The following is a 17,250-nucleotide window of genomic DNA, read 5'->3' on the forward strand; positions in this document are numbered from 1 at the left end:
AAGATAAAGGTGACTGTTCGCTTTTTTTATTGAAACATTTTCTAGAACATTTGGATTTTTACATGGGTGTGCATATGATTCTGGTGGGTCGCTTTTAATGTACAGTAGGTATAAGTAGACAGCTTTTGGGTAAAAGTTTTTAGTCACTTTCAAACACACACATACCTGCATATTCAATTGATTAACTGATAGAACACTTGATTAAAAATGATTGATGGCTGATGTATTCAAGCAAGTGGCGTTTGAAAGATTTACCAACGGGTTACCTTCTGCAAGGCGACGTTCATGTCCTAAGTAGACTCTTGTAGCAGAGCTATTGATGTAAGGCAGTGGCAGCTGGGGGGGGCAGCTTTCGTTTTCTCCTAGCACACTCTAAGAAAAAGGAACAAAAAAATCCTGCTGCTTAACTAATTTTATCTAATCAGTTCACATATGCCACAATCATACATCTCAACATCATAATTTTTACTTAGACCTAAACATAAAGTTGACACTGACCAGCCTACAATAATGATTGTAGGCTCCCAAAGTTTTGCATGGGACCCCACTTGGGAGGGGTCTTGAGATCTTCTTTGACATCAAACAAAATAAGAACTAGAAAATCACTCAGACAGTGCAGACTTCCACCAATGCCACTGCATGTCAGTTGCTGGCAGGCTCACAAACCATGTGGAATTCCAATTTGTTTGGTCTGGCAATGATGGTAAACGGTAAAATGATAAAGAATCCTTAAAAAAAAGAATCCTGTGCCCAGATGGTGTTTCACATCACCACCAAACTCTAATTATCTGTTCCTTGTCCTAATAAACACCTTGTCTAAAGATTTCATCCAAATCCGTTCAGAACTTTGAGATACTTTGAAAACAGACAGACAGCAACAAAAACAGAATATCCTTGGCAGAAGTACAAATGAAAAAAGAATATTTAGGTTTCAAAAATTACAACAGAAAACTTACAAATAGATAAAAATAATATATTGGTTGATGATGTAATTGCTACAAAGTGATTGCTGCACATTCAGTGACTGAAAATGTTTTTTTGAATAATTACCTGAACTTGTCTGCATTGTTTAATAACTAGGATTGTACTGGAATTAATGTAAGTGACTTTGAATCTGTCTATATGTTTAGACAGAATAAATTACAATTATTTATTTATAAGTGGAGAATTGTTTTGAGATTGCATTTGTTGTGAATTAGTAAAATAGAAATAAAGTCAATTGAGAAGCAGCAGATGTTTGTCTTCACATTATAGCCATTTAAGTGACTTGCTCTATAGTTGGGGTCACAGGTCCACTGGTATTAAGGTCAGAAACAAGAATGCTGATCCAAACTATAGGGGTTGGACAATGAAACTGAAACACTTGGTTTTAGACCCCAATAATTTATTAGTATGGTGTAGGGGCTCCTTTTGCGGCCAATACAGCATCAATTCATCTTGGGAATGACATATACAAGTCATGCACAGAGGTCAGAGGGATTTTAAGCCATTCTTCTTGCAGGATAGTGGCCAGGTCACTATGTGATACTGGTGGAGGAAAACGTTTCCTGACTCGCTCCTCCAAAACACCCCAAAGTGGCTCAATAATATTTAGATCTGGTGACTGTGCAGGCCATGGGAGATGTTCAACTTCACTTTTATGTTCATCAAACCAATCTTTCACCAGTCTTGCTGTGTGTATTGGTGCATTGTCATCCTGATACACGGCACCACCTTCAGGATACAATGTTTGAACCATTGGATGCACATGGTCCTCAAGAATGATTCGGTAGTCCTTGGCAGTGACGCGCCCATCTAGCACAAGTATTGGGCCAAGGGAATGCTATGATATGGCAGCCCAAACCATCACTGATCCACCCCCATGCTTCACTCTGGGCATGCAACAGTCTGGGTGGTACGCTTCTTTGGGGCTTCTCCACACCATAACTCTCCCGGATGTGGGGAAAACAGTAAAGATGGACTCATCAGAGAACAATACATGTTTCACATTGTCCACAGCCCAAGATTTGCGCTCCTTGCACCATTGAAACCCACGTTTGGCATTGGCATGAGTGACCAAAGGTTTGGCTATAGCAGCTCGGCCGTGTATATTGACCCTGTGGAGCTCCTGACGGACAGTTCTGGTGGAAACAGGAGAGTTGAGGTGCACATTTAATTCTGCCGTGATTTGGGCAGCCGTGGTTTTATGTTTTTCGGATACAATCCAGGTTAGCACCCGAACATCCCTTTCAGACAGCTTCCTCTTGCGTCCACAGTTAATCCTGTTGGATGTGGTTCGTCCTTCTTGGTGGTATGCTGACATTACCCTGGATACCGTGGCTCTTGATACATCACAAAGACTTGCTGTCTTGGTCACAGATGCGCCAGCAAGACGTGCACAAACAATTTGTCCTCTTTTGTACTCTGGTATGTCACCCATAATGTTGTGTGCATTTAAATATTTTGAGCTAAACTGTGCTCTTATCCTGCTAATTGAACCTTCACACTCTGCTCTTACTGGTGCAATGTGCAATCAATGAAGACCGGCTACCAGGCTGGTCCAATTTAGCCATGAAACCTCCCACACTAAAATGACAGGTGTTTCAGTTGCATTGTCCAACCCCTTTACATGTAGTTAAATGCATAATTATTCATACAACAGGCAGATTTAGACTTGGATTAATTTTAATCCAACAGATATGTTTAGATCGGAATCAAAATGAGACAGCATCATAAAAGAGTTTGTTTATTTTAGATTTTAATAAAGATGGAATTTCAAAAATTATTTACACCCCCCTTAATGGTGATTGGAAAAATCTTTGCTGGCATTGCAGGGATGAAATCTTTCTTACATTTTCTGAGCAGCTTTTGGCATGTTTCCATTGGTATTTTGATGATTTATATTTGTTGGTGAATTCCAAGAAGAGATGGTCTTAAAATTGTATGATATTTTGTAGTATTTATTGTGATAATGACATATTGACAAAAAAAAGTATCAACAACTTCTTTGCAGTTTTTTAAGGCTTTTTAATGGCTCTCTACAGCCTTTACAACGGTTAAAAGTGTTTTTGTACAGAATGCACCCAGCCTCGTATGGGTCGAAGTCACAGAAGTAAGCAAGTGGTGAGAACGATTGCCATCCAGCAAACTGGTGATAAATTTGCACTTGTCCATAAAAGATGCAAGAAAGCTTGCTAGCAAGGGTGTATTAGCAGCTAGTTACCTGTAGCCTCAACCACCTCGGGTCACAGAACGCAATTATGCGTTCTGTGACCCGAGGTGGTTGAATCCTTCTGCATCCTTTCTTAAACAGAGAATTTTAGCGAGAAAAAACTACATTTATGAGAATGCACAAGATTTAAATTGTCCAGCCACAACAAAATTTAAGACCTGTGATTAACATATTTAAGGCGGACTTAGATTTTTTCAGCTGAATTTAAGACATTTGAAGGTCAGTAAGTCATTTTCTACCGCTTATTCCATAGTGGGTTGCGGGGGAGCTGGTGCCTATCTCCAGCAGTCTATGGGCGAGAGGCGGGGTACATTTGAAGGTCTTAATTTTATATACTGGTACACAAATATCAAACTTTTAAAGACTTCTTAAGGATGCGCGTACACACTTGTAATGATACGATAAATGTCTATTCCTAGTTCCAGGTTTTTGAGGATGTAAGGCCTCTTTGCCATTACCCTAATCTTTATCTCCTTTCATAAACTCTGGCTGGGCCACTCCATTGTATAACTTCCAGTCCAGTAATATTGGGCTTAACTGTAAACTTACCAGTGGTCTGTACACCACTATGTGTCAGATCTCAGTAGGTCACCTCTCCATCCCAGTCTATAGATCATGCAGTGAAACACTATCCTTTCTAAAATGACAAAGGATACACCATGCTGACACTTCTTTCAATGGATAGATCAACTGTTTATTCTCCATTGCTACAGTGGATGTTTGTGCATCCCGCATGGATATGAGAGAATTGTGGAGTATACTCAGCGGCCACCTTATGAGTTACATCTTTGTAGAGATGACTGACAACTCAAATCTAACCTTTCATATACATTTACGTCTGTCCTTAAACCATATTAAAATGCTCTTTCCAGAGTCTTACTTGTTGCTATGACCTCAGACCTGGTCAAAATGACCATTTTTCCTTAAGATGCTAGCTGAGCGTTCAAGAGCTCTGCCAATGTTTCTGTAACATCACAGATACTTGAAATTACTTGTTCTACATCAACATTTGGACATCAACATGGCAGGGATGCATCAGAGATATATTTCTGTCATTATTATAACAACAGACTCTTAAAACGGCACAGGTGAGCTTTTAAACAGGAACAATATAAACGAGGAAACGTTAGAATATATAACATGCATGAATACACAGAGACTGTAACTAAAAAGAGTACCGCAGTGAAACAGCTAATGGCTAGATGGCACAACATTATTACTTTAGGTCCACTGTGCTGCAAAGAAGTCATTGGGCATTCAACATATATAAGCTTTTGTTTTTACTGAGGATGCTTCCAACAAGTAAAACATGTATCTGAAGAAAAATTCTACATTTACTGTCTTCTAGATAGCTGTATGACTGTTTTAGCATAGCTGACAGCAGTGCCGACTATGGCCTCAGATGTACAGTGGTATCTAAATTTGCCAGGGGTTTTGACAACTTATTCATACACCAGGCAGATTTAAATTAAAGTAATCTTTTAACTTGACCAACATGATGAATGATGGTAAGGACGTCTTCCAACCTCAAATGTTTATGATATCATCCAGCAGCTATGACCAAATACATCCAACATTAGCACAGTAGTTTTAACACTGGTGACATTAACTGATTAGTCTTAATTTCTATAATCTATACTGTACATATAGATCCATAACCTAATATTGTTACTGATAAACAAACCAACTTTACAATGGCGCTGGCAAACGGCTACTTAGATACTGTAAACATTGAATTGTTTTTATTCTTACCTTGACAACGTAGAGGTACTCTCTGAGGAAGGCAGCCTGCTGTGTGGCTGTCTGTCTGCTATCATTACTCAGGATCTGTCTGAAGGCCAGTAAAGCGTACTCAGGTTGCCCAAGTGTAAAGGACTGACGGCCAATTGTAAAGTTGATATGATCCTCTGCCAAAGACCAGCCCCTGTCCTTGTAGACCTGCATGGCTTGACTGTAACAGCGCAGTGCGTGCGTCCTCTACATTATGAGATAAAGTGAGGGAGAGAGAAAGAAACAGACGGGACAGGAAACAAAATAGAAATCAAGGAACATATAATATCTGTTTACTCACTGAAATTTCAAGAATGGTTTCTCATTTAACCCAAGAACAGGTCTCCTGTGAGAGACTGGGATTACATTCCAATGCAAGCAGCATCCTCTCATTCTCAAATGGAGCTAACTGTTTAGTACTGGCCAACGCAGCAGTTTAAAGGCTCAGTTATAGTCGCGCTTCGGGGTGTCGCACAAGGCTCCGCCGATGGCACACAAGCCTGAACATGCGCTGTAGAAATTATACATGACGCTGACGTTGCTGCAGTATTTTCCAAAAGCACAGGGGGCAGTATGGTAGATAACCAGTGGAAATGTAGAAAAAGAGAGAAGAATTGCTCAAAACAGCTATGTGCACTATTGAAAACAGGACTGATTCCTTTTTTGTACAATAACATTTTCTGGTGAAGAAAATCTCTTCCCTACATTCTCATACTACTCTCCAATTTTGCATTATTTGCTGTTATTTCAGCTTTTAACTTTATGTTCTCTTTCTTTTCTCTTCCTAGAAGCTACACCTGGCCTGACTCACTTAATGCTCACCCTCTACAGATGATCCACATGGCCCTGTCTTTCAGTGTTTAACCCTTTCTCTCTCCTAGACATGGCTACTGACTGAGCTTTTACTGTGACTAACTCTATGTGCTTTCTTTCAGACTAACCTTGAAAACTGGCTCAGAGTTTATCTGTTCTTTCTTTCTAGATGAAATGACTAAAGGAGCTACATCCATTAACATTTACTTTTCCTTCCCATAGAAAGTACTCCTGGATCAGTGCTTCTGTGTTCTTTTTGTGTCTCTGCTCTGTTCTCTCAAACCCCCAGTCGGTCGTGGCAGATGGCCGCTCACACTGAGCCTGGTTCTGCTGGAGGTTTCTTCCTGTTAAAAGGGAGTTTTTCCTCTCCACTGTCGCTACATGCATGCTCAGTATGAGGGATTGCTGCAAAGTCAACGCCAGTGACTGTCCACTGTCTCTACATGCTCATCCAGGAGGAGTGAATGCTGCAAGTCACTGACTGGATGCAATCTGCTGGGTTTCCTTAGACAGAAAAAGTGTTTATCCAATTTGAATAAATAACTGAAACTAACTGCACTGTTCAATGATTAGGATTAAATTAAATGTACCAGATGTGATCATGCCCCTTGTAACTTAACATACTTAAATAAGTTGTTGAAAGATCCCCACACATGGAGCCTGCATCAGAAATAGTTTAATGATGAAAAGTTTCTTAAATTTGTTGGGGAAAGGATAGATAAATATTTGAGTGTGAAAACTATACACACTACAGCCTGTACTAAATTGGATGCCTTTAAGGCATGCTCTAACAGTTCCATAATCAGTTCTACCTCGTTATAATCGAGAGAAAAACATCAGAGCAGACAACAATTTGTCTAAAAAAAAACTACTAAAAGAGCAGGCTTTAGAAATGATGGCTAATCAGCTGAAGGAATGGTGGTTGTTTAAAACAAAATATAAAAAAGAATGTGCAGACAAAGCTGTCTCCAGTTTAAGATTATATCAACCCTTCTACATACAAGGAGAAAAGCCAGGAAAACTTTTAGTATGGCAAATAATGTAGATGGAAGCTCATAAAACATAACAGATGTAGCACTGCTTTCCCAAGGTGCTGAAAAGGCACCCTGAATTGGCAGGGTCAGGTGGCCCATCTTTTCAAAGTCTTAAGCTTGTTATGGAAATATATTTAAAAAATGGCCATATCTATTATACTTGCATCCTTCTGCAGAAGTATTGATAAATAAAACAGTGTCTAAGCCATTCACTAATAAATAAAGGTGTTGTCAAGGGTGTCCACTGTCCTGTTTGTTATTTAATTAAGCAATGGAACATTTTGCCGTAGCTGTAAGGTTGCATTAGTATATTACAGGCATTATAATCAGACAAGTAGAGCACAAACCTTCATTATATGCAGACATCATTATCCTGTTCATCTCAAACTAAAAAAGGATCTCTGACAACTAGTTAGTTCAGAAAGCTGCAGTTCATCTCTTAACATGAACAAAAAAAGCGTGAACATATATCCCCAGTGCTTGCCTCGCTTAGTTTTGTAATTCATTTTAAAGCTTTATTAATTACCTAATAAGGCCCTATATGGGCAAACTCCTGTTTACCTGTCTGTTTTACCTCCTGCAGCCTTATGTGCTCTCTTGAAGGCTGGTCCACTGAGGCGATTGGGCCTTTTCTGTTGTAGCTCCTAAACTGTGGAACCAGCTGCCCATTCATATCGGACAGCCTTGAACTTGTTATTCCGAAGTCTCTTTTTAAAAACGTACCTGTGCTCACTGGCTTAATTACACCATGGAGGATTACTTATGGTTTTATTTTGTCTTGTCATTTTTGTATGTCAATTGTTTCAACTAAACTATTGTTGTAATTAGTTGTTTTGGTGTGCAGCACTTTGGCCAAAGTCAGTTGTTTTTATATGTGCTATATGAATACATTTGATTTGACTGAACTTGACTGCAATGTTTTATGACCAGGATCAAACTGGACTGAACATAATGGACTTTGAATCAGTCTCTACAACTGATAGACTTCTTTGTTGTTCAGTTTGTCAGGTGCCTTGAGACATTATTTGCACTATATTAATAAATTTAATTTAATTTAATTTAAATTAATTGATGGAGGGAGGGTTCCCAGTCATCTTCGATGCAGGATGCAGAATGGGCAAAATGCAAACAATACGAAGACAAAATACTCACAATAGCCTTTTATCAGTCATTTCTGCTTGAATGAGAATGGAAATGAGCCATGGTGGGTCTAGTCCGTGCAGTAAAACATTAGTGGCCTATAAACCTCACTCTAACTACAGGTCTTTCTCAGCATCCCCAAGTGATTCTTTTCCAGCTAGTGGGCATTCCTGCATTTGTCTATCCGAGAACAAACATGAACGCTTCTCAGTAGGCGTGTTTTATGTAGTCACTCTGTGATCAGCATATCAAGCTGAAATATGGGAGGAAGAAGGTTGCCAGCCGGAGTATTGTGAACATATCGTCATTGCAATTTCAGTCTGTGCAATATTCGCATATCAAAGGATAACTTGGAGTGCAATAATTGTTAACTAAAATATTTAAATTGTTTTGAACTTGCATTTTACATGCTAATGTTATAGTTAGCCATTTGGACAGAGATTTATGGCAGCAGATGCTCACACTGAACACAAATGACATTGCCCAAAATGCTGAAGGTCATAGTGTGATGAAGGCACAGATAAGAAAGAGAAGAAATAAGAAAATAGGCAAATAGTGCAACTGATATCATGCCATCACTGCAATATTTACCAATATAATTGAAGTCACAAGATTTTCTAATATCATGCAATAGATCTATGTGAGACCTGGCAAAGACACAGCCATGGGAAAGAACTGATTGTCCACTGTTTGTCCCCCTGTCAAACACATTCGCTCCACTGGACATGGGCACAAGGGTGCACTCAGACCAAAAGTGCTGCTCTGTGCCCTTTGGCCTCTTAGTCTGATACTCTTGACTCTAATCAGAGTGACAGAATAGGGTCTGTCATTAATTCAATCAAAAATACTTTATTCAGGGCACGGCGCTGATGGTGTAGGGGTTAAGCACGCGACCATATACAGAGGCTACAGTCTTCAAAAGGCGGATGTCCCGGGTTCGAGTCCCGGACCCGGCGGCATTTACCGAATGTCTCCCCCTCTCTCTACCCCTCTTTCCTGTCTACCTACTGTCAAAAATGGAAAAATAAAGGCCACTAGTGCCGAAAAAATATCTTAAAAATACTTTATGCATCCCAAGGGGATGAATAATAATATTCATCACGCAGCATGTTGCAGCTAGCGTGCGACTTGCTGCATGGTACATTCAGAGTTAAAGAAGTTGTAGGTGCAAACATTTATTGCAAAAATAAATCACTTCTTCATGAACAGATGGAAGAAAGTAACAGAAAAGAAAAACAACAAACAAAAATGGTAAGAGAAACATAAATGCGTGTTACAAAGTTAGATTGCAGTCTGCACAGCTAGTACTGGACTGTTTATGAACTTTAGCAAATACAGTGCTAACAAAAAACTGCTAGGGTAACATTATGTCAGAATGATTGAATAATAAGTGAAAAACATTAAGAACTGGTATTAACTGTAGTCAGGAAATAGTGACTTTAAAATGCAGATGCTTATCAAACATCTGTTCAGAACTCCAGTCAGAGCATGAATGTTCAGTGGTGATCAAGATTATGTGCATCAGGGTTACCTGTTCTGCTTTGCTGAAGCGATGACCAGCCAAGATCATATGGAAGGCAAACTTGCGCACCATAGGGTTGCGCATGTTGATGAAACAATGGGCAGCCTGTTCCAACAGCAGAGCACTGCGAAGGTCAGAGTCCTACAAACACAGCAGCTTAATTTAAGTAAGTAAGAAGCATGCTTGAAGCATTTCAACATCTACAGCAGAACTACAAATAAGGCATGATTTTTCACCTCACTGGTCATCTTAATAAGAAGAGTTGCAGCCTCTGAGTATTTTCCCTGACTCTTCAGTATTTCAGCACTGAGTAATGCACAACGCTCAGCCAGCACCATGTTCCTGTAGAGGAGAAGAAAACATGCAATAACAGCAATAAAAAGGTTTTTGTGTGTTTCTGCTCTCTGCCAATATTCTGTGGTTACGTTCGCTAGAGAGGAACACCAGACGATCCTCTCTGATAATTTTTTTTACACAATTTGTAATCAACCCCAACTTCACTGAGATCGTGGTAGGTGGCGCAGCGGTCTATGGGCTTTACCAGAGACGCAGACGAGGTAAAGGGGCAGACAAACTTGAGAGGCTATGGAAGATTTGGCAGCACACCTTTTCCCCCAATCCACTTAGCTAATGCCGGCTCCCTGTCTAACCAAATGGACAAACTGCTGCTTCTCAACTCTATGAGCTCGGACTTTAGTGGATCTTCTATGCTCGGTTTCCTCCAAAACCTGGCTTGGTTAGCACGCCCTGGACTGCGCACTACAGATGCTGGGCTTCCAGTTGTTTAGAGCAGTTTGCAGCGTGGAGCCGTCTGGGAAAAAGAGGAGGTGGAATCTGCTTTTACATAAACAAAGGTTGGTGTACTGATGTCACAGTTTGACAGAAGACCTGTAGTCCTCACCCGGAGTTCCCATTTATAGACTGTAAACCTTTATATTCACAGAGGGAGTTTTTGTTTGTTCTGGTCGGTGTTTACATCCCACCACAAGCCTGCACATCAGAGGCTAAAAATCGCTCACTGAGTGGACAACAGATGAAGAATAAACATCCACACACTCTCATCATTGTTATTGGGAGAGGTCAAACCTCTCCAATGAAATTCCAAAATACAGACAGCATATTAAGTGTCCCACCAGAGATACAAACACACTGGACCATTGTTACACAGCTTTAAAAAAATGCATATGGTGCTGTCACCAGGGTTGCTTTGGAACTTTCTGATCACTGTCTGCTTCATGTCACTCCATATTATCAGCTGACATAAAACCTTCTAAGCCTGTGGTTAGGACTGTTTAGAAGTGGACAGAGTTCATCATAACACTGAAATAGCACTGGTGAAAGTCACTAATGATGACTTATGGCCTCAGATAATGGACTCGTGTCTGTACTTGTCCTGTTAGATCTCAGTGCTGCATTTGATACAGTCGATCATAATATTCTCTTAGAAAGGCTGGAATATGCTGTAGGGATCAGGGGAACAGCGCTAGGCTGGTATAAATCTTATTTGTCTGACATTTAAACTCCAGGGTTAATTGTGGAGTACCACAGGGTTCAGTACTTGGGCCGATTCTCTTTCTCTTTTTCTCTCCTAGATGAACCCACTAAAAAAGCTACTACCAAGAAAGTACTCCTGGATCTCTCTCTCACACACACACACATCCGTGTTTTACTATCTTTATGAGGACTTTTCGGTTACTTCCATTGACTTCCATTCGTTTTCCTTGATTTTTAGTGCCTAACCCTGACCGTAACACTAACCCTAACCAGTTAATACCTAACCCTAACCCTAACAATAACTCAATTCATACCCTAGTCCTAAACCTAACCCCTGTCCCAAGAACGGAATTTGAAAAAGTGAGGACCAGGAAAATGTCCTCACTTTGTCAAAATGTCCTCACTTTGCGATAAAAATACAAAAAATGGTTCTCACTCAGCAACAACTACAAGAACACACACACACACACACACACACAGAGAGAGAGGGAGAGAGAACAACAGAGAGATAACAAAGGTTTACAGCCGAACTACAGGGGTTGGACAATGGAACTGAAACACCTGGTTTTAGACCACAATAATTTATTAGTACAGTGTAGGGCCTCCTTTTGCGGCCAATACAGCGTCAATTTGTCTTGAGAATGACATATACAAGTCCTGCACAGTGGTCAGAGGGATTTTAAGCCATTCTTCTTGCAGGATAGTGGCCAGGTCACTACGTGAAACTGGTGGAGGAAATCGTTTCCTGACTCGCTCCTCCAAAACACCCCAAAGTGGCTCAATAATATTTAGATCTGGTGACTGTGCAGGCCATTGGAGATGTTCAACTTCACTTTCATGTTCATCAAACCAATCTTTCACCAGTCTTGCTGTGTGTATTGGTGCATTGTCATCCTGATACACGACACCGCCTTCAGGATACAATGTTTGAACCATTGGATGCACATGGTCCTCAAGAATGGTTCGGTAGTCCTTGGCAGTGACGCGCCCATCTAGCACAAGTATTGGGCCAAGAGAATGCCATGATATGGCAGCCCAAACCATCACTGATCCACCCCCATGCTTCACTCTGGGCATGCAACAGTCTGGGTGGTACGCTTCTTTGGGGCTTCTCCACACCGTAACTCTCCCGGATGTGGGGAAAACAGTAAAGGTGGACTCATCAGAGAACAATACATGTTTCACATTGTCCACACCCCAAGATTTGCGCTCCTTGCACCATTGAAACTGACGTTTGGCATTGGCATGAGTGACCAAAGGTTTGGCTATAGCAGTCTGGCCGTGTATAATGACCCTGTGGAGCTCCCGACGGACAGTTCTGGTGGAAACAGGAGAGTTGAGGTGCACATTTAATTCTGCCGTGATTTGGGCAGCCGTGGTTTTATGTTTTTTGGATAAAATCCGGGTTAGCACCCGAACATCCCTTTCAGACAGCTTTCTCTTGCGTCCACAGTTAATCCTGTTGGATGTGGTTCGTCCTTCTTGGTGGTTTGCTGACATTACCCTGGATACCGTGGCTCTTGATACATCACAAAGACTTGCTGTCTTGGTCACAGATGCTCCAGCAAGACGTGCACCAACAATTTGTCCTCTTTTGAACTCTGGTATGTCACCCATAATGATGTGTGCATTTCAATATTTTGAGCAAAACTGTGCTCTTATCCTGCTAATTGAACCTTCACACTCTGCTCTTACTGGTGCAATGTGCAATCAATGAAGACTGGCTACCGGATTGGTCCAATTTAGCCATGAAACCTCCCACACTAAAATGACAGGTGTTTCAGTTTCATTGTCCAACTGTATGTGCAATCTAACATCTAATAAGTGGGGGTAAGCTGCCATATAACGGTGTGTAAACCCAAAGCAGTCTTTAAACAAAACAGACAGACTGAGATGTGATGAAATAACAAGACTGTGGGTCATACTTGCAGACATCTCTGTATGTTTGTATTGCAGTGTCCATATAGTGGCCTGGATATGGCCTTGGGGCTCCACCTTGCAGAAAGGCTGATACTGCAGCCATTTCCTATAAAACAGAGTCAGAATTATTACACAAACCTAAAACTGCTTCACTATGAAAAAAACTATTACTTATTTTGGTTAATATATAATATATTTTTTGTGTGACTATTCATTGAGCTTGAAAAAAACTTTACATTTATTTAGCTACAATGTTAAAATAAGAGAATCTTGCAAAGTGAAATGTGAAAATTGAATTTTAATTTATGTATTTTGTTGTAAAGTAAAAAGAACAAAATTTTGGTTCAGCTTCTATGGAATCCCACTTAATGCAGCAGGGAAATAGTCATTTCATTAAAGTATTGTGTACAGAGTGAAACACAACATGGAAAGCACCACACTGATCTGAGGTGTGCTCTTACCAGTGCCCCTGCAGCATACAGCATAGCCTGGTCTGACAGAAAGTCCTTCTTGGCAGTGTGGTAACAACTATAGGCCAGTTCATAGTGCTGAACCAGGAAGCAAAGGTCGGCCATCTTTCTGATCTGCAACTCGGGAGCTTCAGGGGGGTATCTGACATAAAAACAGCAAAGCATCAGGACCATACTCGAGGCTGAAACCTTCCATGAACTGTTAGGCTAGATTCAAGGAAAGGAGCTTACAGAAGGCCATATGTGCTCTTTGGTTCACTAACGCTCTTCTCTGGGACTTTACCGCCACCAAACCACTTCTTGGTAGCCGTGAACAAGGAACGGCTCAGCCCCTTCCTAGAAACCAGCTAACATCGTAGAAATATAATGTGGGAGTAAGAGCTGTTAGAATGATGATGGATGGGAATTCATAACAAGAAAAGATGTACTATTACAAATAAAAAACATGAGTTTGTAATACATGTAAGTTACTTAGCAGACTAAGACTGAAACCTAATTTTCATTTAGGAGACTTAAGAATGAAACCTCTAATGAAAAAAAAAACAACTTTCAAATATTGAATTATTAATAAAGAGACTCTTGTTGTGTACCAACCAGCACCAAGGTTTACCTGGTCATTAAGTTGTCTGATGTTTTTTTCTATGTGCGGCAGCAAGCCTCTAAAAGTAAATTCCTGAATAAACTGTCTGATGCGGTCATGGTCATTCAGAGTTAGACAGGCCCCATAGTTCCCTGGTCCTGCAGCCAGGCTCTCTGTGTCTCCTCTACTATTCTTCACATCACTGTCGACATGGCTCAGTGTTAGGAGGCTAGCTGTGCAGGTCTCTGAGTCGAGTTGAAGAGGATGAGCATCCAAGCAACTGGACAGTCCAGGTCCTTCTTCCAACATGCAGACAAAGACACACAGGTTGAAATTGTAGTCTGCTCACTTTACAATGGTTTAGCGGAAGCTCTCCAAAAAAGGTTTGTTATTTCATATGCTTGGCATTAGAAATGGGGTGAGTGCTTTTAAAATATACTGTCTTCTGTAAAGAAAGAATAATTCAAGTCATTATCTTTTGAGTAAAAGGCAATCCTTTTACCATGCAGCTATAAAAAGGACTAATACTGGCAGTTGTCAGGTTAGGATTTTCTGTTCCAGTTCTCAACAGGTTCTAGCTTAACAGTTAAAACAACCCCACACACATATAGTGCTTTTCATAAAAACAGGCTCAAGTTCTTAACCAGGGCTGGTTCAAGGGCTAGTTAAATTTATTTAATTTCCCACCATGCCCCAAGAGGAGTCCTAGTTAATTTGGAAAAATAGTTTACGGTTGTTTAAAAAAACTCATCCTAAACTATAACAACATATTTCTTATCATTAATAGAGGGGAATAATCCTCCAGTAATAAAGTAAGAAACTTTGGTGTTATTCTTGACCAGGACATGTCATTTAAATCCCATATTAAACAGGTTTCTAGGATTTCCTTCTTTCATCTCCGGAACATTGCCAAAATTAGAAATATCCTATCTAGGAGTGACGCTGAAAAACTAGTCCATACATTTGTTACTTCAAGGCTGGACTATTGTAATTCTTTACTATCAGGATGTCCACAAAATGCAGTTAAAAGCCTTTAGCCGATCCAAAATGGAGCAGCAAGATCTGATGAAACTGATGAATATTAAAAAGATAGATCATATTTCTCCTATTTTAGCTTCCCTTCATTGGCTCCCTGTTGAATCCAAAATAGAATTTAAAATTCTCCTCCACACATATAAAGCCCTTAATAATCTAGCTCCATCAGACATCAGAGATCTGATTGTTCCATATGTTCCTAACAGAGCACTTTGTTCTCAGACTGCAGGTTTACTGGTGGTTCCTAGAGTCTAGAAGTAGAATGGGAGGCAGATCTTTTAGTTATCAGGCTCCTCTCCTGTGGAACCAGCTCCCAGTTTTAGTCCGTGAGGCAGACACCCTGTCTACTTTTAAGTCTAGGCTTAAAACTTTCCTTTTTGATAAAGGTTATAGTTAGAGTGGCTTAGGTTATCCTGAGCTATCTCTGTAGTTATGCTACTATAGGCTTAGACTGCTGGAGGACATAATGACCACTTTCCCTCACTCTGCTACATTCTCATACTACTCTCCAATTCTGCATTATTTGCCGTTATTTCACCTTTTAACATTATGTTCTCTCTCAGTTATTTTTATCTTTCTAGAAGCTACATCTGACCTGGCTCTGCATTTAACTGTGATACCTTCCTAGATGGGGACATCGGCCAAGCTGCTGCTGCCAACAACTTAATGCTCACCTTCTACCTATGATACACTTGGCCTTATCTTTCAGTCTTTAACTCCGTCTCTCCTAGACATAGCAACTGGCTGAGCTTCTACTGTGACTAACTATACGTGTTGTCTTTCATACTCTAGACCTTTTTTTCCCATAGAAAGTACTCCTGGATCAGTGCTTCTTTGTTCTTTTTGTGTCTCTGCTCTGTTCTCTCAAACCCCCAGTCGGTCGTGGCAGATGGCCGCTCACACTGAGCCTGGTTCTGCTGGAGGTTTCTTCCTGTTAAAAGGGAGTTTTTCCTCTCCACTGTCGCTACATGCATGCTCAGTATGAGGGATTGCTGCAAAGTCAACGCCAGTGACTGTCCACTGTCTCTACATGCTCATCCAGGAGGAGTGAATGCTGCAAGTCACTGACTGGATGCAATCTGCTGGGTTTCCTTAGATAGAAAAACTTTTCACCAATCTGAATAATAAACTGAATCCGACGGCACTGTTTGATAGTTAGGATTAATTGGAATGTATGTACCTGACTTTAAATCTGTATGATTTAATTGTAAAACAGAGTATGATTTTCATTTTAATTATGTGCTACATTCTCTTGATCGGTCATAAAAATTTCCCCAAAAATACTTTGAAGTTTGTTGTTACAATATGAAAAAATTGAAAATGTATAAGGATGATGCATACTTTTTGAAGACAATGTAGTTCTTCAGTGTGTTTGCCACTGACCTGGCCAAAAGTACCACAATCTTAATGAAATAATGAGAAACTCTAGAAAGTTATTTAAAGCAGAAGGTGGACCAAGAGAAACCCTGACAAGAAATTGAAAATAATATCCAATTTCAAAAATTGTGGAGAAAATAAACGACAAGTAAAATCTGCATGAATGAAGCAGGTGGTGAATTTACTGACCTTTCTCTGTTGAGTCACTGCAATCAGCTTCAGGTGCAACAACACTGTTCTGAGCTGGAGCGATATTAGCAGCTGGATTGAGTTCCAACATGTCCTGCAATACGTATCACAACAAACATATATAAAATATCTGGCAACCCAATGCAAAGGAATCATCGGACTAAAGCACTAGAATTAAAATGTGCTTCCTTTAACTGACAGTTTAGCTGTACAGGTTCTAATGGCAAAACAGTTTTTATGACAAAACTGTAAAACCTTCATCAAACTCTTCTGTCACTACTTACAATTTGTTTTGAAGGAAAATGTAGAAATGTTTAAGTTTAAGAGTAGACTTGTTCAAGTTTATAACCCAGGTGTCGACTAATAATGTACTGCTTTGTTCGAATCTTCACAACACACAAATGCATTTCTGTGTACTTGTTTGCATGTTTAAAATAGACTAAACAAATGTATACAAGTTTGCATAGCTGCAATTTTGACATTTAAGTAACAAGTAGAAAAAACCCCAGAACCGCATATTTTGAGCCAAAGCTAACCTCAGCTCATCTTTAAACAACATCACCGAGATGTGGGCAAGATAAGCCTCGCAGCAACCTATACAGTTACCAACAAAACTCAACACATCCATGTGTGTGTTTGCATGTAGAGCTGGCATAAACAGTACACCTTGAATGATAGATTACCTAAATTAAAAT

At 40.1% G+C, this 17,250-nt stretch overlaps 1 protein-coding gene across 2 annotated transcripts in view; it reads right to left on the minus strand.

The window, feature by feature from the left end:
- Positions 1-17,250, minus strand: part of trappc8 (trafficking protein particle complex subunit 8) — a 58,136-nt gene that overhangs the window by 36,775 nt on the left and 4,111 nt on the right. The window contains exons 6-14 of one of the 2 annotated variants that reach the window (XM_047375185.1): positions 16,556-16,649; positions 13,985-14,250; positions 13,606-13,721; positions 13,366-13,516; positions 12,910-13,010; positions 9,727-9,832; positions 9,500-9,631; positions 4,964-5,188; positions 267-372 (exon numbers count right to left, since the gene is read on the minus strand). In XM_047375185.1, coding sequence (XP_047231141.1) covers positions 267-372; positions 4,964-5,188; positions 9,500-9,631; positions 9,727-9,832; positions 12,910-13,010; positions 13,366-13,516; positions 13,606-13,721; positions 13,985-14,250; positions 16,556-16,649 — 1,297 coding nt within the window. Of the gene's footprint in view, positions 1-266; positions 373-4,963; positions 5,189-9,499; positions 9,632-9,726; positions 9,833-12,909; positions 13,011-13,365; positions 13,517-13,605; positions 13,722-13,984; positions 14,254-16,555; positions 16,650-17,250 lie in introns of both variants that reach the window. The other variant, XM_047375184.1, reaches the window with a different exon arrangement.

This window comes from Girardinichthys multiradiatus, chromosome 9 (genome assembly GCF_021462225.1).
Source record: "Girardinichthys multiradiatus isolate DD_20200921_A chromosome 9, DD_fGirMul_XY1, whole genome shotgun sequence".
NCBI classification, from domain to species: domain Eukaryota; kingdom Metazoa; phylum Chordata; class Actinopteri; order Cyprinodontiformes; family Goodeidae; genus Girardinichthys; species Girardinichthys multiradiatus.